Consider the following 27595-nt stretch of genomic DNA (forward strand, 5'->3'; position numbering starts at 1 on the left):
ATTACCAACTCTCTCATTCCACAGTCTAACTATCTAAGTATAATCACCCCTTGAAACAATGGCAGAATGCTAAATGTACACAGTGCTGTTGCTGCTGGGTTGACGGCAAGAGATTATATTTTGATGACAGATTGTGGGTGTGTAAATGTAATTTAAAATAAAATGTAGTACATCATCTTCTGATTTTGCACCCCCACACCTTTAAGGCCTGATCCAGCCGCACAACCCCTACCGCTCACTTAGACCAGTTAACACAGTAAGGCTGCCTAAGCCTTCCCCTAAAACACAGAGGACAACACTCCACACATCCTAGACTCTTCTCCCTCCAGGCTTCCTACCCGTGGAACAAACTCCCCATTGCAGTGCATACTCACTCTTACATTTCCACCGTAATCTGAAGACTCACCTCTTCACACACTAGCACTTCACTCTTCCTGAACCCCTTCTTGCCACCTTCTCTCTCGATTGAAGCTAGCGACTGACAATGATATGGCCAATGCAGACATATCTTGGTCACTCGTTCTCATGTTTCTTTTGTTTCTTAGGATTGTTTTTCTTAACCACAAATGTTAAGAATGTAACTTAGATGCTATGTCAATTATGTTATTTAGACAGATACTAAATTCTTGAGGCACAACACTGTCTCTCTGCATTCTATGTACTATATGATTATTTACCTTGCTTATAGTAAGTCACTCTGGATGAGAGCGACTTACACACGTCACACATCACTTGATATACAGTACACACACCACAAACACTCACCTCAGACTCTTTATAGTAGCGCTCAGGGATCTCATCGTAGGCAATGTCCACGAAGCACACCTCTCTCTCCTGGTCCTTGAGCTCACTGTCAAAGATCTGCACACAAAATCAAGACTTGCTCATCCCGGTTTGACTGTGTCCATGCAGCCATTCTCTACGCCAGGGCTAATCAACTTAAGATGGCTCAGGGGCCACTCAGCAAAATACCAATAGTCCAAGGGCCGCAAGCTAAAAATGTCGGTCCTATTTTGGATTTTCCGATTTTGTAACACACTACACATTGTTATTGTAATAAAAAAAATTACATTTTGACATCATATTCTTTTCACTGTACCTGTTTATTTTGTGTGTATGTCTGTTTGTTTTTGAAAAAAAGGAAGAAACCCATATATTTGGACGGAAAGGTATATTTTTATCCTGTGCTTCACAATAAAAAAAAATTGGGGAAAAAAAGTGACCATGACGGGCCGCATAGACGCTGCGTTGGGGCTGCATTTGGCCCGTGGGCTGCATGTTGAGTAGCACTGCTCTACGCGGTACAATGTCCTACAGAAACCTGTTGGATGGCTTAATCGAGCTGGTTAATACATGAAACACCACAGTTTGGAGTATATCAAGTACCTTTATTTATTATTATTATCTTTTAATTGATATATGACATGCATGGATGAAGTAAGGGTGACCTTTTGTATCAGTGGATTTTACACAAAGTCCACTGCTAGCTCAATCGTACTAACAAGCAATCATATATATATTTTGTCTGTTTTTGCAACATAATATAATGATAACCTTTGAAAAACCTTTGCACACCTAGAAAAACTGACAGCTTCTTTGACAGGTGCATATAGGCGAAGCACACAATGATGAATAAAAAACTAAAAAAGCACCCACACACTGCCAGAAAATTCAGGCTGAGTGTCAGGCTGAGACTCGCTACGTCTAATACAGTTCTTCTTGTACTGTGCAAGTCGGGCAGGGTGTGGGTGCTTTTGTTGTATTTCATGCACAATAAACTATAATAACATACCTAAGTGTCATGAAGAAATGCTGTTTTTGTTGATGTGCATTTAATGCCGTAGCAGTGCCTTCCTCAGTTTACACCTGGTACAACTAGATGCCTTGTCATTGGCCATTAAAACCAATAGGGGGCAGTCAACACATCTATTCTCTCGGATCATCCTCCAACATACAGTATGTAGTAGTTTTCCACATCAATGGCCATTCACACAAATACACACACAAACGTGGATGCACGCACGCACGCACGCACGCACGCACGCACGCACGCACGCACGCACGCACGCACACACACACACACACACACACACACACACACACACACACACACACACACACACACACACACACACACACACACACACACACACACACACAGAGAGAGAGAGAGACAGTATACAGTACTGCAGCTGCAGGGCAGGAAAAAAATACAATAGCATTATGATCTCCATCTGACGTGGAGCTGCCTCTGGGCTGTGTATATAATGTGTGTGTGTGTGTGTGTGTGTGTGTGTGTGTGTGTGTGTGTGTGTGTGTGTGTGTGTGTGTGTGTGTGTGTGTGTGTGTGTGTGTGTGTGTGTGTGTGTGTGTGTGTGTGTGTGTGAGCGTGTACCAGAGCATCATGTTACAGAAAGGTGCAGCATTATGCAGAGCCCAAATCCTACTGTACACTTTGTTGCACGATGGTGTCGCTCTCTCGACAATAAGTGATGTTAATGGGGTGGCTAAGGCTCAGGCGAGCCAACTATGGTTCAAATAGAATTACTTATGAGAACTGAACAACAAAGGCCTCAGGGTAGACTTTGTACTTGATCCATCAGTCCGATGCATTACAGGAGAGCGTTTTGTGGTAGCAAAGACAAGTGGTTCTTAACCGCAGCCCTGGCAACCTGAAAGACCTGCTGCTTTTCATCTGACACTTTCATTCCCATTTCAGCAATAGCGAAAGGGGCTCTCTGTTGAGCGAGTCTTGATTTCTCTCTGCAGATACTTTACTGCCCCTGCAGCGTTTTACTGCCCCCTCCTCCATCCCGCTTTCATACTTTCCTTTCTGTCCACGTTCTCTCAATCTCTCTGGCTTCGTTCGCTGTCCTTCCTTTCTCCCTTCTGTCCAAAGAGCCCAAATATCTCTCACAAACGCATTTAATGTCTCTCCCCCTCTCACGCACGCACGCACGCACGCACGCACGCACGCACGCACGCACGCACGCACGCACGCACGCACGCACGCACGCACTCACTCACTCACTCACTCACTCACTGACCGACCGACCGACCCACCCACCCACCCACCCAGCCACCCACCCACCCACCCACCCACCCACTCACTCACTCACTCACTCACTCACTGACCGACCGACCGACCGACCGACCCACCCACCCACCCACCCACCCACTCACTCACTCACTCACTCACTCACTCACTCACTCACTCACTCACTCACTCACTCACTCTTCTGTTTTGTGTGTCATTGCCGCCTTTCTCCATTGCTACCTCTCTCCCTCTTTCCATCTCTCCCTCCCCGCCCTCTCTCTCTCAACGTCCTCTTGCTCCCTTCTTTTCTTTCTCACTCTTCAAGGGGCCTTTCTGTCACTTGCAGTGTGAAAGAGTGCTGCTGCTGGCACAGCAGGGTGATATGTCAGCATGCATGAGTGCAGCCAAGGGAGAGCAAGAGACAGAGAGAGAGAGAGAGAGAGAGAGAGAGGGAGAGAGAGAGAGAGACACACACACACACACACACACACACACACACACACACACACACACACACACACACACACACACACACACACACACACACACACACACACACACACACACACACACACACAGACACAGACACAGACACAGACACAGACACAGATAGAGGGGATGGAGAGACAGACACAAGGAGGGAGGGAAGGAAGGATGAAAGAAATAGAGGGATGAAGAGGGAGACATAATGGTGCATAGCATGAGTGGCTGTGAGAGAGAAGGGAAGAGAGACAGAGAGAAGGGAGAGAATAAAAATAAAAGACAAACGCAGATGCTCTTGTCATCATCTGGCACAACACTGTAATAACGCTGTTTAATTAAGTGGCACGGGTGGTTGATAGTAACAGGTGGTGACAGAGTGAGGGAGAGAGTGAGAGATAGAGGGGTGGGATGGGGGTAAAGGAGTGGACAGGGAAAGAGACAGAGAGAAAGAAACTGCTTTTCTTTTTTCCGTTTTCCCCAGTATCTCATTAAGGGGTCCATAGAATCCTTACAGAGAGAGAAAGGCATTCATCAGAGAGTGTGTGTGTGTGTGTGTGTGTGTGTGTGTGTGTGTGTGTGTGTGTGTGTGTGTGTGTGTGTGTGTGTGTGTGTGTGTGTGTGTGTGCGTGCGTGCGTGCGTGCGTGCGTGCGTGCGTGCGTGCGTGCGTGCGTGCGTGCGTGCGTGCGTGCGTGCGTGTGTGAGAGAGAGAGAGAGAGAGAGAGAGAGAGAGAGAGAGAGAGAGAGAGAGAGAGAGAGAGAGAGAGATAAATCAGATGCTATGTACAGTGCAATTCTGTCTGTCTGTCTGTCTGTCTGTCTGTCTGTCTGTCTGTCTGTCTGTCTGTCTGTCTGTCTGTCTGTCTGTCTTTCTTTCTTTCTTTCTTTCTTTCTTTCTTACATTTGTGTGGTGCATACATGGGGGCGGATCATGCCACATGTTCAGAGAACATGACACTGCATTACGAAACCCCACAAGTACAAAACACAGCTGGGTACTTATTTTTCTCCCAGCATCTTTTGTTGTTAAGACGTCTCGGGTGTTTTTGCACTGGTTCTACAACGCCATACCGAGCACACACACACACACACACACACACACACACACACACACACACACACACACACACACACACACACACACACACACACACACACACACACACACACACACACACACCCTTACAGTCCACTATTTCATTTTTTTGTATTAAATTAACACTCTGCACTTTACTGTGTGAGCGCACATGCATACACACACACAAGTTGATTTTTCTGTACCTCCACACATCCAGATACAGGCCAAATGGGAGGGAGGAGAGGAGTTGGAACTGGTCTCCCGTGGAAGAATGATTTAGAGTGCCCTTATTAGAAAACATGAAGGAATTCTCTAGCTGACCAAACCCACTGCAATAAATTTCAACCAATTTTCCCCAACTGCACACTTTCCTGTTGCATTTGGAGCTGGGTGCCAAGGCGATGCCGATCAATACAGCCAAGATAACTAATGACAATGCAAATTGGAAAGGAGTGAGAGGGAGAAGGAGAGAGAAAAGTGAAGGAGAGACAGTGGCCAGATTGAAATGTTCCCTCCAACAGGTGGAGGCATTTTTTGGCAGTCTGTCATAGCATTAAAGCATTAACTGATTACACAGAAGGTCCAGAAGCTGCCAGATCAACTTGGATCCTGTAACACGCGTACATACTGCAGAAGAAGTTCCATTTGGGAATTATTGATTATGAGATTTTTATTTCTTCTCTTTCTTTTTATTTCTTTTTATATGTCAGTATTTTGACAGTATAGGAAAGCTTAGAAGGAGATTAAATGGGGAGGCACAGGTATGGTCGGGACTCGATCCAAAGCTGATCTGTAACTAAGTGGGCATATTTTAACTGCATCATCGTGCGAGAAATCCCTGTTTTATTAACTTCACTTTTTTGGTTTGGTGCATGTTTACATTTTCTCCATAAAGTCATTAAAATGTTATTAATTAAATAATCAATTAATAATCAATCCCTTAATAGGCACGTCAATATAGGTGAAACGTTTCAAAACATTTCAAAATGTTTTTCAAATAGTGAAAATAGCCGATCTAAAAGCTCACAACGCGTCACGATGTAAAGCGTAGTGAGCTTGTCGATTGACTATTTTCATTTTTTTGCACTACGCCGTCGCCATTGTGTGACGAAGTCTGCCAATCACTTACAGGGTCAATGGAAAAACAACAACAACACACACACACAAAGGGATACTCACGTTGTCATTGGATCCTTTGTTGTCCTCGTATTTCGTCTCTATGTGGATGGAGAACTTGGGTAGAAATGAACACTGTGAATGCAAACAGAGAACAGGTGAAAACAAAGCCCTCATTTATCCAGAGAATTTTTGCTGAGCATGCAGCGCTCAGATTCGTATGGATACAGTAACACACATTCATGCCTCCGGCTGGCCAAATTAAACAGCCTACTGCTGTGTTTTGACCAACTTTTTGTGCTCACAAGTTCAACGTGCTGTGAACTTGTAGATCTGCGTATTTTATGACAAGCTCAATCTCTATCCAGAATTCACTGTCAAAGTGGCAGCTGTAATTCTCCATGTAAAGTGTGCAAGAATCAGGGACACCCTTCACTTGCTCAACAAAGAATGTGCACGCTGTCAAACCAGCTGACAGCTCATCATATTCTTGAATGGTCGTAACTGCCCACTCTCCTTCAAAACGCAATATGGTGCATGTTTAAGTAAGTATGGAGTGATTCAGGCAAACAAACTCCCCCACACATTGTGCTATTCTGTCACTGTCACAAGCATGCCCTTTCTTCTCCATCCTTCCAATACACTCGGAAAATTGCCATTCTTTTCACATTTATGCATATATGTCGTCTTTTCCTTGTTTTAAAGGTAGGGTAAGTGATTTGCGGTTAAAATAATTGTTAAATAGCTCTATATTCTGATAGTACTCATTGCTACAGAGTGTTTGTTCAGTATTAGGAGTCTCCTTGTCTCTCAGCTCTTTATTAAACAGAAAATGCATTTTCGTTTCAGTTTCAGTTTCATTTCCAATGTTATCCAACCAGGACAGAGAACTCAATCAGCATACAGATTAAACAAGTGAAATTGGAAGTGATGACACTAAGAAATGAGCAGGAACTGGAACACTATACAAATGAAGCTTAAAAATGGATACTTTCTCCTGATTGGCTGAGATTTTGACACCTACCGAAAAATGTATTGTCTGTTTATTAAAGAGCTGGAGAGACAGGGAGACATCTGTTACTGAAGAAACACTCTATAGCAATGATTACTATCACAATATAGTATTTTGACCTTTTAACAAAATACTTTTTGTTTTAACCAAAAAATATCACTTACCCTACCTTTAATCACAAAAAGTACTCAAATGTTTTACAAGTAAAAGTATCAATACTGCAATGTAGAAGTACTCTGTTACAAGTAAAAGTCCGGAATTCCGAATTTACTTGAGTAAAAGTACTAAAGTATCGGTATCAAAATGTACTTAAAGTACCAAAAGTAAAAGTACTAAAATGTTCGAAAATAGCAGATCTACAAGCTCACAACGCGCCGAGATGCGACGCGTTGTGAGCTTGTAGATCGTCTATTTTCAAATAGCCTAGGTATTAAATAGGGCTAAAGTGGCTAATGTATGTTTTATAATGTAATAATTTATATCTGCAAAGTAGTAAAAGTACTGAAAACTGGAAATACTCCGGTAAAGTAAAAGTACCTAAAAATTTGACTTAAGTACAGTAATTGAGTAAATGTACTTTAGTTACTTTACACCACTGTGTGTGTGTGTGTGTGTGTGTGTGTGTGTGTGTGTGTGTGTGTGTGTGTGTGTGTGTGTGTGTGTGTGTGTGTGTGTGTGTGTGTGTGTGTGTGTGTGTGTGTGTGTGTGTGTGTGTGTGTGTGTGTGTGTATGTATGTATGTATGTATGTATGTATGTTGGGTGGAGGTGCGGTGTTAACATTTTCAGGGGTTAATCGCAGGCTGCACAGATACATTTGCTCATTAGCAAAGACAGCCATTACTTTGTTAAGGCTCCTTTCCTCCCTTTCAGCTTTGTCCTCAATTCTGAGTCTGAAAAGGGTGAATAGCAATCTAATCCCCTCATCAGCAGAGTCCCCATTCCACACACATGGAGACACGCGTACATCCAAATGTAATTATGTGAATTTAAGGGTGCAGATGTATGCCTACAGTAATTTGGCTGCCTAAATGTCAAGCTGTCAAATCCCATATAGAAGCTACACAACATTCCTCACTTGTAGCGAGTGGAGGCGAAGGAGCAGGTTTTATCACTGAGAAACATGCTCTGCTAGAGACTCAAATAAACCACACAAGTGTATATACACACACACACACACACACACACACACACACACACACACACACACACACACACACACACACACACACACACACACACACACACACACACACACACACACACACACACACACACACACGCAAGCACACAGAGAGAGCTGTCACAATACATTGTCATGCTAATGTCACGAAATTGTAGTTCATATCTTAAAAGGGAGCTTACCAAATGATATACACAGAAGAAGCACAAATGAAAGGTACGGTTTCCCTTGCTTTAATGAACCCTAACTAAGTATAGATTTTAGTCCTCCCCAGTGTATCTGCCTTAATTGCTTTATTTTACTTAACTCTCATGTTAATTCACTTTTTTAGTTTTTTATCCAATAGGCCAGATCATCATGACATCACCACAACCAAAACTCTCTCTCTCTCTCTCTCTCTCTCTCTCTCTCTCTCTCTCTCTCTCTCTCTCTATATATATATATATATATATATATATATATATATATATATATATATATATATATATATATATATATATATACACACACACACACACACACACACACACACACACACACACACACGCCGGCAGAGTCACATTGGAGTAGTATTATTCATTCATTAACCTTATTTCTGGAAAAACAGGACACAAGTAAGATATTATTATTGACCATATCAAGTATTCTATTAGGAATATCCACAGGTTGACAAGCTAGACATAGCTAATGTTCTGGACTGTTTATTTTATATTGTGAAAACGTCCATAGACATTCTACCCGTAAATACCAGTTTGTTTACAAAGACTCAATCATTCTGATCTGGTCTACACTGCCTATTGCATCTAAAGGACTTTCTAACCCTGTGAAATATAAATAGCAACAAATAAATACTTACAGTGTACTCTACAGGACGTGATGTAGGGACATGGAGACATAGAGGTCAGGACAAGGAGAGAAAGCAAGACAAACACATTGTTAAATACAGGCTGCTCTTCAATGATGATGACTAGAGTTTTACGATGGGTGAAATATAATGACCAGTCATAACTGTTATATTGCTTCAGTAAAAAAACAGGAGGGAATACATCATAGGACATATGGTCACCTTGTACATGAATCTTAGTTTAGTTAGTCAGTCCCTTGTGAACAAGAACCACATTTACCTTTTGAAAATGAACATGCATACTGTATATGCTGAATGGCATCAAAGACATTCATGGACATCAGAAAGAAACGAGAAGGGATTTTCTTTTTCAAGGCTGCAGGTAAAAACTCCAGCATTTGTCTGGGCTTTGTGTGCAGAATTGTTGGTAATTCCCTCAACATTTGCACTATTTGTAGAGGGAAAGATTATTAATATTCTAAATTGGCAGATAACTGGAGAAATCCATGTAGACAGGCTGTGTTCCTCTGTATTAATAGCTACTGTATAATACAACAGAACACAACACCATCTGGTAAAATAATTAAAAATATATCCTCTGGACAAGCTGTGGTGGGTTTATTAATTATGAATTGATTATTAAAACAATGTGATATCAGAAGTGCAGAGGGCAATTTGATAAATAATAATGATAATGACGTTTATTTATGAAGTGTTTTTCGATAAACAGGGTTACAAAGTGCTTTACTAAACAAGATAAATTGCAACAAGATAACACAGAGGAATTAAAAGAATAATCAAATAGAAACAAATATCATCAAATAACATTAATGAAACAATTTAAAATACACATAAGAAGGTATAGGAGGCAATGGACTCTTGGTGAAAAAAGTGGTTTTCAGAAGTGATTTAAAAGTTGACACCGACTTTAGTAGCTTCAGATTTTCAGGCAGGCCATTCCAAAGACACGGTGCCAGGGCCGCAAAAGCCCAATCACCCCAGGTGATGAGGCAAGATTTAGGACAACCAAGACAGCCCTACCTGAGATCAAAGGGTTCATATGGTACCATCTCAAATGTAACTCGGAGCCTGGCCTTGCAAGGCTTTAAAAGTCATCAGTAAAATACGATATGAATGAGTGTGTGTGTGTGTGTGTGTGTGTGTGTGTGTGTGTGTGTGTGTGTGTGTGTGTGTGTGTGTGTGTGTGTGTGTGTGTGTGTGTGTGTGTGTGTGTGTGTGTGTGTGTGTGTGTGTGTGTGTGTGTGTGTGTGTGTGTGTGTTGTGTGGGGATAGGGATGAATACCAAACACATGTACGCACGTTGTGCTGTGTGTGAGAGAAAGATAGTGTGTGTGCTTCCTTGCTGTCGCAAAATTGCTTTCTCAGTGGGACAATGCCGGGTCTCTGCTCTACATGTAAAGTGTCTTGAGACAACTTGTTGTGATTTGACACATGAATAAAATTGAATTGAATTGAATTACTGTACCTGTTATGGTATAGGGGTAATAGTTCCATGCTTTCTCTGTCACATAGAAGATCTTAGGAACCACTGCCCGAGCCCAGCTGGGCAATTTACTGCAGAGAGAAAAACAGACATACAGACAGAGACAGAGAGAGAGAAAGATAGGGAAACATAGAGAGAGAGAGAGAAGAGAGAGAGGGTAACATGAATTATTTGGTTCCATTATTGTGGTGTTCCTCCCTGAAAATCAATACTTCTGATTGCAAATCCTCCTATAATACAGAGTCCACATTTAGCACAGTCCGCAAGTGACACTAGCTATAGCTTAGCATCGCTAGCAGTGATGTTAATGACAGGGCAGAGCTACATTAAAAGCGGTTACATTAAAAATGAAGGTTATGGTTACTATTTCCGTCATCAAGGAACATGCACATCTCCATCAGCCCCGATATGTCCACAGAGGCAACCCGTAACGATGTAGGCCTATGTTGATTTACCTCTAATGGCATGACCCCATCAGCCCCCCGCCCCCAAAAAAATAAAAATAAATTGAAGAACTGTAAACATTTGGACACTGGTCTGAACTAATAAATGGCTTCGGGGACAGCCCTATGCAATATGTGCATATCATATCTTAAATGTGTACAGTTACAGTATGTAAACGTGCGTGCGTGCTTGTGTGTGTGGATATGTATGTGTGTGCTCTGAACTCTCAGATCCTTAGACTATAATTGGAGCACTAGTAGGAAGTGTCAGAACAGAAATGTAGAGCTGTGCCCACTTTCATGCACCCTGCTTTTGTTTTCTTTTTGTTAATTGGCACAGTTTCTTTCAGCAGGAGTCCAAGTGGCACCCACTTCTCTCTCTCTCTCTCTCTCTCTCTCTCTCTCTCTCTTTATCCCCCTAAAAAGTGACTGACACTCCTCCTCTTCCTCCTCCTCCACCACCTCCATCTGTTCAGTTCTTCATTCTTCAGTGCCAATCGTGGTGGGTGGCTGGCTAGTAGAAGGCCTCTCTGACAGCCCACACTGCTTTCACACCAAGCTCGCTTTCAATGCCACATTTTGGAACGGAAAACAGGAAAGGAGAAGATGAAAAAGAAACCTGAAAGAGAAGCTATAGTGAACTGCATCCGGGGAAAAGTGTCCCCAAAAAGAATACTTAATTCAGTCACAAGCACAGCTAGATCATGTCACGTTTTCAATTGTGTCCATTCTTCATTTCATTCATTCTATTTGACTGACGTTTGCAACAAACGTAGTCTTACTTATAATACCTGACAAAAAAATATAAGACGTCCTTGGACAGGGCCGAGCACTAAATAAGTTACAAAAAGGAACAACTCAACTGGTTCATGAGAATAAGTTATCTCATCATGTCTGCATCATCTTCAGTCTCTCATTGTCTGGTAATGCAATGTTCACTTGTATAATTTGGTGATTTTGGTACGGTGCAGATCAACTTTCTGTGGTCTTAATCCCAAATGTTATGGCTGTGTATTACTGTTCAAACACCCAAAATAAATGGTTAGTTCTTCTCACATCTTCATTGTTTAGTTTTTAATCAAACATAATCTAACTATGTGATACACTACTTGACTACACTTTAATTTACACAGAACATTTCAGATGAACATTTTATATCCAGAAACTCTCATTATAGACACTACCACTGGACTGTGAAATTACCAATAATTTTGCACAATGCCCATAAACGGTCCTGCCATATGCTAGGTTTCACCATCTTTGTTCTGTCATAGTTTGACTTTCATTCTCATCTCTCTCTCTCTGTCTCTCTGAGATGTGCTGACTCAACGTAACTGCTCTCCTCCAGTAGTTGCTGACACAGGTATCTAAGCTGAAATAAATGCTCCACAGCTCTCTGTTGTTGGTCTTTAATTTTGCCGACTTGCGGAATTTCTGTGCCGCACGCACACACACACACACAAGCACACACACACACACACAAACGCGCGCACGCACGCACGCACACACACACACACACACACACACACACACACACACACACACACACACACACACACACACACACACACACACACACGGTGTGTGTGTGTGTGTGTATGAGGAGACAGATGCATACCAAACACAGAGACAAAAAAAAAAAAAAGCTGTCAAGAAATGGCAAAGCCATCCGTGTGTTAAAGGTGTGCCTGTGCCAACCAAAGAGGCAACTGGACTGGCACACCAAAAGATTTTGTGCAGGATATATATTTTTGTTATAGCCTTACTTAAACATTTTGTTCGAAACTTAGACTATTGTGGTCAATTTATAATGATTTAAAAAATCTAATATATGATATAATAATTACACATGGCACAGAACGCACAAACAGAGTAAACTATCATTCTCCTTTCATTAGTTTGCACTCCCACGTATCTGCTCATTCAGGTCGAATGAGCTGATGTCTGCTATTGAATGCTGTTTTCGGGAAAGGCCAAGGGGGCATTTGCATTTCTTTCACCATAGTAAATGCTGAATTTCATGGTCTGACTCTGAACTCTGGAGAGGGCACTTTTTACAGACGGGTAAAAGGGCTGGGGCACGTGCCTGATTATCATCATGACAGACCTTCTCTTGAGCTTGTGCATTCGATATTCATATTAGTAACACTGAATGAGTTTGCATAAGGATCTTGCCATGACCCAGAGTTTCTCTTGCAACAAATTCCAAGAGATGAATTTTTCTCCTTGTGGCATTTTCTAAGCTGTTGAGTGCCACTGATTTTATGACAAAAGGTCTACAATTACCCATTTGTTTCGGTGACTGATTACATCCCCATGATTGAGGGCCTCATAGAAACCATTACATTTAGGAATAACTAAAATGGGGAATTTGAGAGACTCGTCTGGCTTACTGATGACGTTATGAAGTAAATTGATGTGCAGACCTGGGATGTTGCAGGCGCTTGTAACAGGAAATTACCTGCCAGGTTTGCTGATTCACATTTGACCTCCACAGTGAGAAGGTCTGCGGCCATTAGGAGTGACTTGGATTTGCATTCATTGTGGATTACAATTCTTGACACACTCAAATGTTTTCAATGTGACTCCTACACAGAATAATGAAGGCTGCTGCCCGTGTCAGACTTGTTTGTCCAAATGGAAATACTAAGGGCTCCGAGCAAGCATTATGGACATGAAATTTAAGGGCCAACTAACAGTATTTGGGCAAATGAGCAAATTAAAGGTGAGTGCGAGTCACTCCTGTCCGTGCCTAACTGAAATGCTAGACTCGTGATGAAGACATATTCCACCAACATGAACCTGTTGATTTGCTGTTGTGATTACATTGCCTGAGATAAAAATCCAGCAGCAGAGCAACCATGCTCACAGGAAGACTAAAACAGCCTCTCATTGCTGGAGTTTGAAAGGAAACTTCGGAGTCTAATGAAATATTTGAATCATTTAAGGCAAAGCCATGCTGTCTTGCCGTTTAAGCAGTCAACTTATGCTGTGTCCCAATAAACTTTCATGTTAATGTAATTTGGGGGAATGCTGTGTAGATTATATTCTTGAAAGAGAGAGAAGCAAGCACTCATCAGATGAGTAGTTCACACTATGTGTGTATCGGGTGCACGGTTCCGGCAGAAATAGTTTCTTAGAAAGGAATATATACCAGCAGTGCACTTTAATCACTTTAATCCCTTTAGGATATCTTGTTTATTATAGTCTATAGAGATGTAGATAAGGTATCAACTTGTGTCTACAGAAAACAAACTGATAGAAACAATTATTTGCATTTTTCAAGGTTTACCTTACAGCCAACTACTTAGGACAAAAATAATATGTAGTACTGACAGTGCTTTCGAGAGGCAAGCGAAGGACTTGTGCGAACAACATTTTATGTCTGATTTGCCTACGGGCAACTTCCCGTGTTTTAATTGGGTTCACTGTAATGCAATGATCAGAGGTTATCATATATTACACCCACATTCAGGCAAAAAAAAAATGTCAAGAGCATTATTACCTGTAAAACTAAGTTTGTGGTATTGTTAGATGAGAAATCGCCTCTAGAAATTTGAATGCGGTGGGACATGAAGTCTGCTCTTTAAGGTTCCAGGGTATAGAGGTGTATGCCTCTCAATTTTTGATATTGTGTATACTTCGGTATTTAAAGTGTACCTTGAGTCTTTATACATTTTTGTAATCTTTTAAAAAATCTGAGTCTGTCTTTATATAGAGGTTCTCTAGGAACTCGCATAGACATGGTTTTTCTAAAATTGTGATCCAAAATTGAATTTGTGAAACAAATGAATACTGTGAATACTGTAATATTATGTTATTTTTCTCGTTATTTGTTTTCTTCTTTTGAATCCTCTTGTGGAAAAAGTGTGTGCAGTATGATGTAACGATCAGATATAGTTCTCACCCCGACCCCTATGTGCGAGGCACCGAGGTGACGAGGTCCCCTTTATAGTGACACTTAAGACTGTATGTTTCATTCACGCTGAGGAAGGCCTGTGGGCCAAAACGTCCGTCATATGAGCTGCTGCTGCATGGGGGTGAAAGACTATAATAAACAAAGATATCCTAAACGGATTAAGGTGAGTGCTGGTATTCCTTTCTAATAGATTATATTCTTGCCTACCATACTCTATTCTATTGTAGGCCTATTTTGTTTTATTTGATAAGCCTGTATGTAAATGATGATTGCACTCTGATATAATAAAAACCTATCAAAGAATGGACAGTACAGTAAAATTACTAAAGTACTTTTAATACTGTGTTGTTTAGTTTGCAGTTCATAAGGAGTGTATATGGAGTTGACAACATATGGAGCGGCCATAGCTGAGTGGTTAGCGAGCCCGCCTGGGGAGCCAGAGCCCCAGGTATGAGGCCAGGCCAGAAATGTGTCAATGTGTGTCCCTGAGCAAGACTCTTAACCTCTAATTGCTCCCTGAGCGCCGCACAGTCACTGCTCCTAGTGATTATAGGATGGGTAAATGCAGAGGACAAATTTGTCTCTGGCGATGGGACATCGCCAGAGACATGGCGATGTCCCACACTGACCTGTTGAGGTAGACTCGTTTCTCTGTGAACTGTCCCTGGCCATGTGTGGGGTCCTCAAATGGTTCGTTCTGGACCACTTCCACGCCCTCCCCTCGATCACTCTGCTCATGGCTGTGTTTGCTGATCATGTACAGCTGGCCGACCCGGTACTGTTAGAAAAGATAACACAGACACACAGGACAGGGTCAAACACAGTATACCGTACATACTGAAATAGTCACAATATATGGGATGTCAGTGGCTCAGGAGGTATAGAGCGGTTGTTTGGGAATCAGAAGGTCTCCGGTTCGATCCCCGGCTCCTCCTCCTGGCATCATGTCAAAGTGTCCTGGAGATAAACAATGATGAACACCTAACTGCTCCAGAATGGCAGGGTGTTGCCTTGTATGGTTCTGCCTCTGCTGTCAGTGTTAACCTTGATTTAGTTTTAGTCATAGTCTTTTGAATAACATTTAATTAAGTTTATATTAGTTTATAGTCATATTTTAGTTATCTGAAAAGTTTTAGTCTAGTTTTAGTCGACTAAATCTACAGTTGATTTTACACTTGGTTGCATGCTGAAAATAGCCGATCTACAAGCTCACAACGCATCGCAGCTCGGCGCGTAGTGAGCTGGTAGATATGCTATTTTCAGAGCACAACACCTGAGCGCAACCAAACCTAACATGACTTGTCTTTTAGTTCTACTGGATCTCTTCCCCTCTAGTCCCTCCCTAACATTTTAGTCTAGTTTTTATTTGTTGACGAAATTGTCAACATATTTAGTCTTAGTTTTAGTCATCATAGCTTAGTTTTAATTTAGTTTAATTTAGTTTTCGTCAGTGAAAAAAGGTAGTGGACCAATATTTTTCGTCATAGTTAGACTACGAAATCAACACTGCTCTGCTGTCAGTGTGGGTGAATGTACTGTTATGCATAAATCACAAAGCACTTTGGAAAAGGGAGCTATTCAGGCCACTTACCAGTTACCATTTAGTATTACTTCCACTCCGCTAAGCCATAAGTCACCCACCTCATACAACCCCAATTTCCAGCCTGGTTTGAAACAGCCTTCAATTTACCTGACAAATCTTACAGTTCTCCCCTGAATTCTTTCATCATGAGAATATTTTCATTTGGGAGAGGGAAGATTTTGGTGAGTCCTATCATGACTCAAAACTAATTCTTATTCAAAGATGTTTTATTCTACGTGGAGGTTACAATGAGGTAAAGTCTGCTACAATCTTGCTTCACAGACCAAAGATCAAGTCAGACGGCTGGGCTGTTTTTTTTGTGAGTGTATTTTCGGCTTCATAGGTCACCACAATACAAGAAATGTTTTCAAACTTCAACTATTTCAAAGCTTTTGAGTTTTCAAAGTACTGAGTTTTCAAAGTCCTCAGTTCTTTGAACTACCAGACAGTGTAATAAAAGCACAGTGTATACATTTTCAGTATGGAGGTATGCCTCACAGCACATTCATCTTCCACAGTCCTGTGATGCTTGCCCTGAAATGCGGCTTAATTAATTGAAGCCTGCACTTCAGATGGGCGCTGTGGTTATAGCAAAAAGATAGAGAGAAAGAGAGTTGAAGCATTAGAGTTAGACATACATTTGCGTTAAGCAGACTAATGTACATTTGGCTGTAGTGCATCTTACTTCTTCTACCATCTCAACACTGCCTCACTCCCCAAAAGGCATATTGTGACTTAGTTACAAAACGTCAACCTTTGACGTGAAGGGGGGGGGGACTTCCGGGACTTCCACGTTTAGCAACGTGGAACGCCAGTTCTCAGCGTTTTTGACTATCCTTTAAAAAAACTGTTAAAACGTCAGAGGCACGCCGTCTCAAGCGGACTTGAGCCACGGGAGGCACCGCCTAGCGAGCATTGTAAAGTCCGCTTTGAGCCGACTCAGTGCCGTCCGAGTTATGTCACGATAGGCACAGAATCGTAAATCATATATTCCCCGAAAGTCATATTCTTTTTTTGCCCCCCTTCGCGTCACATGTTGACGTTTGGTCAAAATTGTCCCAAAACGTTTTGTGAGACAGCATTGACCATCTACATTGTGTTCTCTATTCTGTCCATGTTATAATAGGCAAACCTTTAGCTAAAGCAGCAGATCTACAATCTCACAACGTGTCACAAGACTAGCTTTGGCGAAGAGATTTGGTGTGGAGGGGGAAAAAAGGAAGGAACCACATATAGAACCCTAGGGATCTCCGGTCAACGCGGTGTATAGGGTTTAAGGGTTTTTAAACACACATGCACTTGTGCACGTGTGTGCTCACACACACACACACACACACACACACACACACACACACACACACACACACACACACACACACACACACACACACACACCCTTACAGTCCATTATTTCATTTTTAGTGTTAAAGGTGTAGTGAAATGAAAAATATGTTTTTCACACTTTTAGAGCATATCCGTGGTCATCATATGGGCATACCTAACAATAGATGCCAAAAAAAATAAAAAATAAAAATGTTTGTGTATTTTTACATTAAAAGTCCCTAAAAAGCCAATCTTAATTACTTCCTGTAAACGAAAACGTGCTGCGTGATGACATAATACAGCCTTCACGAATATAAATAAATCTTGATTACATGCACCTGTTTGATTCCCATAGCTGCACGTTCTTCAAACACAGCTGATTTTAATTACAGAGATAGTCCGTTTTGAATCTCATTGAAGATGAGTGTATTACTCATTTTAAACTTAATCTGCACACTAAAATATATATATATATCTGAAAACATTATAGGAAATAAGCCAGGTAGTAGCAAACGTGCTTCACTGGCCGTCTCTCTCTCACTTGTAAACAAACACTAGCCGTGTGCCAGCACGGCTGAAGTGATTGAGATCCAACGTCCCATAGCCTGAAGGGATGGGACCTTCTGATTGGTTTAGAGTCGTTGAGCCGACGTTTCGGGCTGAACCTTCAAAATAAAATGACCGAAAATGTCACTTCAGTGCGTCTTTAAATTAACACTCTGCACTTTACACACACAAGTTGATTTTACACACCCACACACACGCATACACACATTCATTAGTACCACTAATTGACATGATCTTGTGCATCACAGTTTGTGATGCACAAGTAATGCTGGTTGAAGGTAAAACTGATGCTCTGTAATGTGACCTCCCAGAATAGCTAACTGGCTGCAAAATAATGACTAATATTCTATCTCTTCACTGTGGTACAGCTGTACAAGCTTATGACAGAATCATAATAACAGACCTTGTGAGCAGAGAGAAGGACATGCCACGCACGCACGCACGCACGCACGGACGCACGCACGCACGCACGCACGCACGCACACACACACACACACACACACACACACACACACACACTAGTCTACGCTCCACACATCTAAAGTAGCTGGAGGCCTTTTTGATATGCCATTATCCCAGGACCTAGACAGTGAATGATTCACATTACTGTATGCTAATAACATTTTCCCCACCTCATTCCATGTCGTAACCCATTAAGACCTGAGGCCGATTCTACAAATGCCTTCAGTAATCAGTAGTTCTCAAACGTGCCCAGGACCCCCAAAATGATGCCCCATCTGAAAATGCTGATTATTGATTTTTTTTATTTATTTTTTTATGTAGATGAACTCTTGTCAATTACCAATTCCCATCAGCCATGTGCTGATCATAGTGTAGTAGTTGAATACACGCACAGCAGCCATATTGGGAATGAATTGGGCCCCTTCCTTACTTCCTTCACAGGTGATACCAATGATACTAATTAAGGCTCTGTTCCATTTAGTGTGGCATAGTGGTTGTCTTATTTTCAAAACCCGTATAACTCTGAGAGTGTACAAATGGAACCAAATGGGTCCATTTGGTTCCATTTGTACACTCTCAAAATGGAGTGTTTCTAGTGAGCCAACATGCACGATATCAGCACCCTGACCAGAATGGAACAGACTAGAGCCTTCATTAGTATCATTGGTAACACCCATCATTGACAGAAAACAAACAAGATGAAAAAGGAGGCAGAACAAAGCAGGTTATGCATTAAGTTTTGTCACTGTCGTGTTGTCCTGGGGCTAACGTAGGTGATGTAATTAATTGCTATGGCTCATTAGCATTTGTCGTAGTTTATACCTTTTTCATATTTTACATGACATGTGTTGTATTCGAGTGTGGAGCTTTTTTGTGTTGCACACACAGTTCAGTCCAAATTATTGTGTGAAGACTCCGCGTGGTGGGCTGGGCCTGTGTGGTGCCTCATCTGACACGACACCTGCCCATCCGGCTTACCGAGCAAACACAATTGGCTGTGTTCAGGAGTGGGCAGCGTATCTCAACTTATCTCTGTCATTTTAGATGTCTTTGGCTATTCAAAAATAGCAGATCTACAAGCTCGTAGCGCAGCACTCGTAGATCTGCTATTTTTGAAAAATCGTGTTTTTTTTTTAAGCGAACATTTGTAACTCAAATCTTTGCTTCTGGGGGGGTCCCTGGACAAAATATTTTACAAATGTTTGCTTTAGAAAATATATATTTACACGATTCTTTAAAAAATAGCAAATCGACAAGCTCTATGAGCTCGGTATATCTGCTATTTTTGAATGGCCAAAGAAATCTAAAATAACAGAGATGCTTCAAAGATCACTTTAAAAAAAAGTCTTTTTGAGCGGTGTAGCCTCTCCTATAAGTGGGGTTGGGACCCATGACCCATCCGTCGTGAAAATTTGTCTTTCGCTGTACTGTGATTGGCTGATAAGTATTCAGACCCTTTGCTCAGTACTGTGATTGGCTAGCGAGACGCATGATGAAATTCATAACCTATAAATGTCACCATGTACTTTTTTTTGAAGTGAGCTTCCATCACTGTGAACCACTGTTGTTTTTAAATAGCACTGCTCACTTCACACTGGGTGTGATTTTTTTGTTTTTGTCACATTCCGAAGCCAATAATTTGATGACCAGCGGAAAGATGCTAATGTCTCCGGTAGGAGACTCAAAGAGCCATTGAGTCTCCTACCGGAGAGTCTGCCGGTCATCAAATTATTGGCTTAGGAATCTGACAAAAACAAAAATCTCCATGAATACAAGGCTTCATGGGGTGTGTAATTGATAGAAAATAAGTCGTTGTTTGGGTGAAGATTTCTGAGATGTGGACATTTAAATTAACTCAAATATACAAAAAAGTATCGTCTCTCTTGTGAAAAGTTTCGTGAGATCTACATCTCGTCTTGAGGGCAAGGTATTTGTGTTAAAGGTATTTGCTGCTTGTCGTGATCAGAACAGGTTAGATCTCGTCTGAAGATCTGTTGTCCTGTGTTTTCTCAAACCCCATCATTACAGATGACACTTAGGTCAACGGGATGGGCTGGTAACTCTACTTGTTATTTCTTGTCTGTCTCATTCTGGGATGTACTGTGTTTTTGGGGGTGTATATAAGCTGTGAGTAAAAATGTTGTTCTGGGAGTCAGACAGCGTGTCCCATTGTGACATGTACGTTTGGCTGCAGTATCCGGATACTTTAAAAGCTCTCATACTTTAAGATCTGAGTTCTGAGTGGTCTCTGTCTCATTGTTGTGTCTGTTATACTTTCTGAGTCCTGAAGCGAAGCCCGCAGCGTTCTCTTTCAGTTTTTTCGCTTAGCACAATTTTGGGTGTGGATGTGCATGTCTCTCCTCCCTTTATATTATACTTTCTGAGTACCCCAATAGGCTCTATGCACAGCAGCCATATTGGAAAGAAATTGGGCCTTGTCTTACTTCCTTCACAGGTGTTACCAATGATACTAATGAAGGCTCTGTTCCATTCTGGTCAGGGTGCTGATATCGTGCATGTTGGCTCACTAGAAACACTCCATTTTGAGAGTGTACAAATGGAACCAAATGGGTCCATTTGCACATCCACACCCAAAATTGTGCTAAGCGAAAAAACTGAAAGAGAACGCTGCGGGCTTCGCTTCAGGACTCAGAAAGTATAACAGACACAACAATGAGACAGAGACCACTCAGAACTCAGATCTTAAAGTATGAGAGCTTTTAAAGTATCCGGATACTGCAGCCAAACGTACATGTCACAATGGGACACGCTGTCTGACTCCCAGAACAACATTTTTACTCACAGCTTATATACACCCCCAAAAACACAGTACATCCCAGAATGAGACAGACAAGAAATAACAAGTAGAGTTACCAGCCCATCCCGTTGACCTAAGTGTCATCTGTAATGATGGGGTTTGAGAAAACACAGGACAACAGATCTTCAGACGAGATCTAACCTGTTCTGATCACGACAAGCAGCAAATACCTTTAACACAAATACCTTGCCCTCAAGACGAGATGTAGATCTCACGAAACTTTTCACAAGAGAGACGATACTTTTTTGTATATTTGAGTTAATTTAAATGTCCACATCTCAGAAATCTTCACCCAAACAACGACTTATTTTCTATCAATTACACACCCCATGAAGCCTTGTATTCATGGAGATTTTTGTTTTTGTCAGATTCCTAAGCCAATAATTTGATGACCGGCGGACTCTCCGGTAGGAGACTCAATGGCTCTTTGAGTCTCCTACCGGAGACATTAGCATCTTTCCGCTGGTCATCAAATTATTGGCTTCGGAATGTGACAAAAACAAAAAAATCACACCCAGTGTGAAGTGAGCGGTGCTATTTAAAAACAACAGTGGTTCACAGTGATGGAAGCTCACTTCAAAAAAAAAATCACACCCAGTGTGAAGTGAGCGGTGCTATTTAGAACAGTGGTCATCACAGTGATGGAAGCTCACTTCAAGAAAAAGTATTTTTTTTTAAGTGCATGGTGACATTTATAGGTTATGAATTTCATCATGCGTCTCGCTAGCCAATCACAGTACTGAGCAAAGGGTCTGAATACTTATCAGCCAATCACAGTACAGCGAAAGACAAATTTTCACGACGGATGGGTCATGGGTCCCAACCCCACTTATAGGAGAGGCTACACCGCTCAAAAATACTTTTTTTTAAAGTGATCTTTGAAGCATCTCTGTTATTTTAGATTTCTTTGGCCATTCAAAAATAACAGATATACCGAGCTCATAGAGCTTGTCGATCTGCTATTTTTTAAAGAATCGTGTAAATATATATTTTCTAAAGCAAACATTTGTAAAATATTTTGTCCAGGGACCCCCCCAGAAGCAAAGATTTGAGTTACAAATGTTCGCTTAAAAAAACCCACGATTTTACACAAACACAAAAAAGCTCCACACTTGAATACAACACATGTCATGTAAAATATGAAAAAGGTATAAACTACGACAAATGCTAATGAGCCATAGCAATTAATTACATCACCTACGTTAGCCCCAGGACAACACGACAGTGACAAAACTTAATGCATAACCTGCTTTGTTCTGCCTCCTTTTTCATCTTGTTTGTTTTCTGTCAAACCACAGACACGTCCGCTAATGAATGTTCACCTTTCATCACATTCCACACTCGGCCGGGCAAGGATGGTGTTTCTAAAAATGACCATGGGTTATAATGACAGTTACATTCTCTGGTTAAGAGCAACTGTAAAAAAGAAGCAGATGTTCTCTGCCTCTTTCCTTTGTGTCAGGGGAAGAGACAGACAGGCTAAAGAGGGGAATTAGAAAGAGGAGGGAAGAGGGGTTTCGGTACATCTGTTCCTTCCTATAGAGAACAACTGGGGAGGCAGTCAGAGAGAGCATAAGGGAGATAGGAGAGTGGGACATCGGAGTAATTATTGTGTGAGTGGGACAAGTACCTTTCCTTTCACCCTATCATCATCATCATCATCATCATCAATGAGCTCTAGTGCTCATCTAAAAATATCGAGGACGCGCATACATTATCTCAGTCTCATGTAAAGGCCATTCAGTCCGTTTAGATCAGTTGAAGGACCCAATGATAATTTTATCCATCCATGAACTCAGGGAAAACAGGCCTTTTCATGCGAAACAGAACAAAAGAGACTTTGTTTGCATTGGCATCTATGTATGCCAGGGGTCTTCAACAGGGGGTCCAGGAGCCCTAGGGGGTCCTCAGAGTTATTACAGGGGGTCCGCCAAATATTTTTGATATGATTTTCTCTTTTAAACATACCACTTGAACCCTAGCATCCCATTTCTGAGGAGAACTTTAGCCAAAAAATAGCAGATCTACAAGCTCACATTGTAGATCGGCTATTTTTGGCAAAGAGTTATAGGTGTAGAGGGGAAAAAAAGAGCAGCAAAGGTTTATCTGAAACACACCTTTACACAATATAGAGGGGGTTCCTGCTTCATCTCTCTCTCAGCTAGGGGGTCCTTGGCCTGAAAAGGTTGAAGACCCCTGATCTATGCAACACAGGCCAAATGTACCTTTGAGAAATTTAAAACTAAAGCTCTCGCCGTTGGCCGAGTGGTTATGGCGCGCACCATATACATATATGTAGGCTCTGATGCAGCCTGACAGCAAGTTCTGTCAATCTCCATTGTACTATCAATAAAGGCAGAAAAGCCCCAAAAATGAAGAACTTACAGAGAGCAGTACCAATCGCTCTGTTTTGTCGTCTGACTGACATGCAGCATGATCAAACATTCATCTGTTCGATGCAAGTCGAAGCGTCAGTCACCCCTGCAAAAATGATAAACACGAGCAGACCAGTCGAGTGCTCCAGTATATATTCATTTGGGTAGTCTCTCCTGAATTGCCCAGGCATTATTCTCTCTGATTCATCTGTGTTGATTCGTGAGGAGAATAATGCCAGAACTTGCCTCCCGTTTATTCCATTCGTCCTAATGACAAGTGCGGCCCAGTCTGCTGGGTCCATCAGTCAGTACCACTGTGCAATGACATCTCTCAGATCAGGGCGGAGAGACAGATTAGAGATACAAACAATTTTAACCACTAAACCAATATATACTCAAAACTACAGCTCATCTACAAGTTCGTGGATCAGCTATTTTAGCAATTTTTGAAAACAAATTCTTAGATTTTGGTTTACAAAAGAAAAATGACATTTTGGAAAATGTTGGCCTAAAATGACATGCCCAAAATAGGGATGCCAGGTTGAAAGTTGTTGTGTTGATGGAATGCATTTACAACCATCTAAACTAAAACAATCAAAAAACAAGGTGCAAAATGTTAATTGAAAATGTAATTTAAAGTAATAAGTAAATTGTAGGATTAAAAGTTGAAGAAATGTGGGCAAAGTACACTATTGACTATGAAGAGAAAATAGTTAAAATCATGGCTTTTTGAGTGACATATCCACGCAGAAATACCTTACGACAATTTGAAATTATTATCTCTACCAAGGTATAAAATCACAACAATTTAGTGTTAGGACATACTGTACTGGCTCCAATCATGATCTGTATGTGCGTGCATGCGTGCGTGCGTGCGTATGTGTGTGTGTAAAAAATATATATGAATAAACAACTACAGCAGCGTTGAACCGCAACAATCAATAGGGTGGCCTATAAACTCCCCTGACATTCATCTCAGGTCGATAGGACCACAGCACCGTCATCAAGAAACGCTAGACTCTAGGAATAGAGAGAGGTAGAAATACTCTGGTACAGGTAACAGTCTTGTATTGAAAAGTTTACTTGAGTAAAAGTTCAAACGTATTGGCATCAAAATAAGCTTAGAGTACCTAAGTAAAATGACTTATTATGAATGGCCCATTTCACACATTTTGTTTAAAGCAGATTTGAATAGCCGAAGTGATAGGGCTTAAGTGGTTAATGTATGTTTTGTAATAACAACCCAAATCTGTATTGTAAAGTAGTGACTAAAGCTTTCATATAATTGTAGTGGAGTAAAAAGTACAATATTTGCCTCTGTTTGCACTTCTCTTTATTCCCTTTTAATAGTACAAACGTTTCTTAGTCTTGGTATTTGATAGGTTCGTTTCAGTTTAACGTTAGCAATGTAAACATATATTTTCTCATGCCAATAAAGCCCCACTGAATTTGAAAACAACTACGCCCAACGTGGGGCTCGAACCCACGACCCTGAGATTAAGAGTCTCATGCTCTACCGACTGAGCTAGCCGGGCACACAGCACATGGGGCTTATTGCCCAAGATCTACCCTTCCCCCAACTTCCACGTGGGGGGTGGGGGTAGAATGGTGTGGGAGGTTTTCAACACACATTTCAGAAAGCACATGGTGAATGAATGGAAACTTCCTCCCTACAGCTAGAAATAATATAACCCATGGGGTCGCAAGGCTACAGATCTCTACAGCTCATCATTAATAGTCTTTCTTTATCTATGGAAGATGTTCATTTGGGGGGGAGGGGGGGGGGTCACTAAAAAAGTCCTCTGTGTTAATTTAAAGCTGTAATTCAGAACTTATTTTAATGATTAAAATGCTATTTCAACCAATGTGTAGTAGAATATGTTATTACAATATAACTATACATCATATGCAGTGGTTGAAGTTGAAGGTGGTCTGGCTACACTTTCATTAAGATATGTAGACCCTGGTGTCAGACAGGACAAGTAGTAATCAGTGTTGCCATGTCTGCTTATTATAAGCAACTTTGGGCTTGCGGGTTTGCGTTTTTTTGGGCTTGTTTCTAAAGTGTGGGCTTATTGGGCAGGCTTGATTCCTAATGTTGTTTAAACCAGTGGTTCTCAAACAAACAAGGACCTCCAAATTAATAGGAATTTGTCCACGGACCCCCCATCAGCAAATATTTGTGTCAGGGACCCCCTTACCAGATTTGTGTTGTAAAAATGTTTCCTAAAATGTGTTAATTTTTTTTAAAACAGTAGATCTACAAGCTCACATTGGGAATTGTGAGCTTGTAGATCTGCTATTTTCAAATATCCAATGCATATAGGTTTAAAGTGCTCACTTCTATAGTCGCTTCTTTTGGACTTGTTTTCATAGACCTGGTTGCCTTTTTCTCTCACAAAGTCTGGCATCACTGGTAGTAATGCCTAAAGCTCATAAGCGACCCCCCTGGCCAAGCTGGCATTCAGTCTTGGAAGTGAGGTAGACGTTTCTGGGTTTGAAATGAAATCCCAGGTAGGACATGAAACTTATGGATTGCATCTTTAGATCGAAGAGTGTACAAATGGAACAAATTAGTGAGACATGATTGCTGACAGGATCGGATCTTATGCTGTAAAGACGCACACACACAAGCTCTTTGACACCGTAACATCTGGAAGGTGCAGCTGGGAGTTGTAAAGCAATTAGTTGTCTAGCTAGCTTCATCAGCGTCACTGTAAATTAATATTCCTAGAAGTCTGACATTGACACGTGCAGCATGTAAATTAAGAAGTATGTAAACAAACAGCGTGTGCTGTGGACTCATTGACTTTTCTCTAATGGAACATGAATTAGTTCTTGCTAACAGCGGTCACAATCACAGACATTGGCGTACACCATCCCACATATCAGTGAAGGCACAATTAACTTAAAGTGCAACATTATGGTTCCCTATAGCCAATGCCTGCAAAGCCCTCCATTTGAATGTCAACATGAGCTAATGGCTACACTAATAGCTTTGCTAATCACTCTGTTCCAAATGTAGAGAGACGCGTGCTTATGTCCACCCCAGGAGGCACAATGCAGCGATGCCATTTTGTACCTGGTGGGTGCAAAACTGCTAATATAATGAATTGACAGAATAGCTTCAGGAAAAAAATGAAATAAATGTAACACAGAAATGAGGCAGTGTGAGCATAGCAGACATGAGGCGCATGTCTAATAGCTAATAGCTGGATGAGAGCTGTAAAAAATCCTTATCAAGGTTTGGGTTTAGTCGGCAGCTGAGCAGCACCCATGAGTTAGCCTAAGTGTGTTGCTCAAGAACATCCCAAGAACGCCACGTTAGGAGGAGCTAGATTGGTACTGCACTCTGTAAGTTCTTAATTTTTGGGGATTTTCTGCCTTTATTGATAGTACAATGGAGATTGACAGAACTTGCTGTCAGGCTGCATCAGAGCCTATATGATATGGTGCGCGCCATAACGGCAAGAACCTTCCAATTCCCTGCCACCTGCTGAACCTCCTGAGTCACTAACACCCCCTAAAAATCCATGGATATAGATGCAATTCCTCCCCCTCCATTGATACCAGTCGACCATCAACGTCATCACACCACTGCATGGTGGTGGTGGGATTATAACCTCTGGGAACCCGTCCCTATCCTAGCTAGCACTGCTCTGTGACGAGTGATGGGCTAATGCATTAGCAGACATAGTGGGAGACACCTTTAGGGCTAAATACACGAGATGGAAGAGCAGCAGCATTAGTTCACATGACCCTAACCAGTAAACAAAAATCCTGTAAAAACATCCCTGTGCATGTGTGTGTTTGAGTGTCTGTGTGTGTCTGTATGGGTCAGGGGGGATAGTGA

At 41.5% G+C, this 27595-nt stretch overlaps 1 protein-coding gene across 1 annotated transcript in view; it reads right to left on the reverse strand.

The window, feature by feature from the left end:
• LOC311063367 (cytoplasmic phosphatidylinositol transfer protein 1-like) overlaps positions 1-27595 on the reverse strand; it is a 92390-nt gene that overhangs the window by 11232 nt on the left and 53563 nt on the right. Inside the window, 5 exon segments of the mRNA XM_084082780.1 lie at positions 766-861; positions 5776-5847; positions 10163-10180; positions 10183-10324; positions 15245-15393. Coding sequence (XP_083938906.1) covers positions 766-861; positions 5776-5847; positions 10163-10180; positions 10183-10324; positions 15245-15393 — 477 coding nt within the window.

This window comes from Gymnoscopelus microlampas (assembly GCF_963454915.1).
Source record: "Gymnoscopelus microlampas genome assembly, chromosome: 2".
Taxonomy (NCBI): Eukaryota; Metazoa; Chordata; class Actinopteri; order Myctophiformes; family Myctophidae; genus Gymnoscopelus; species Gymnoscopelus microlampas.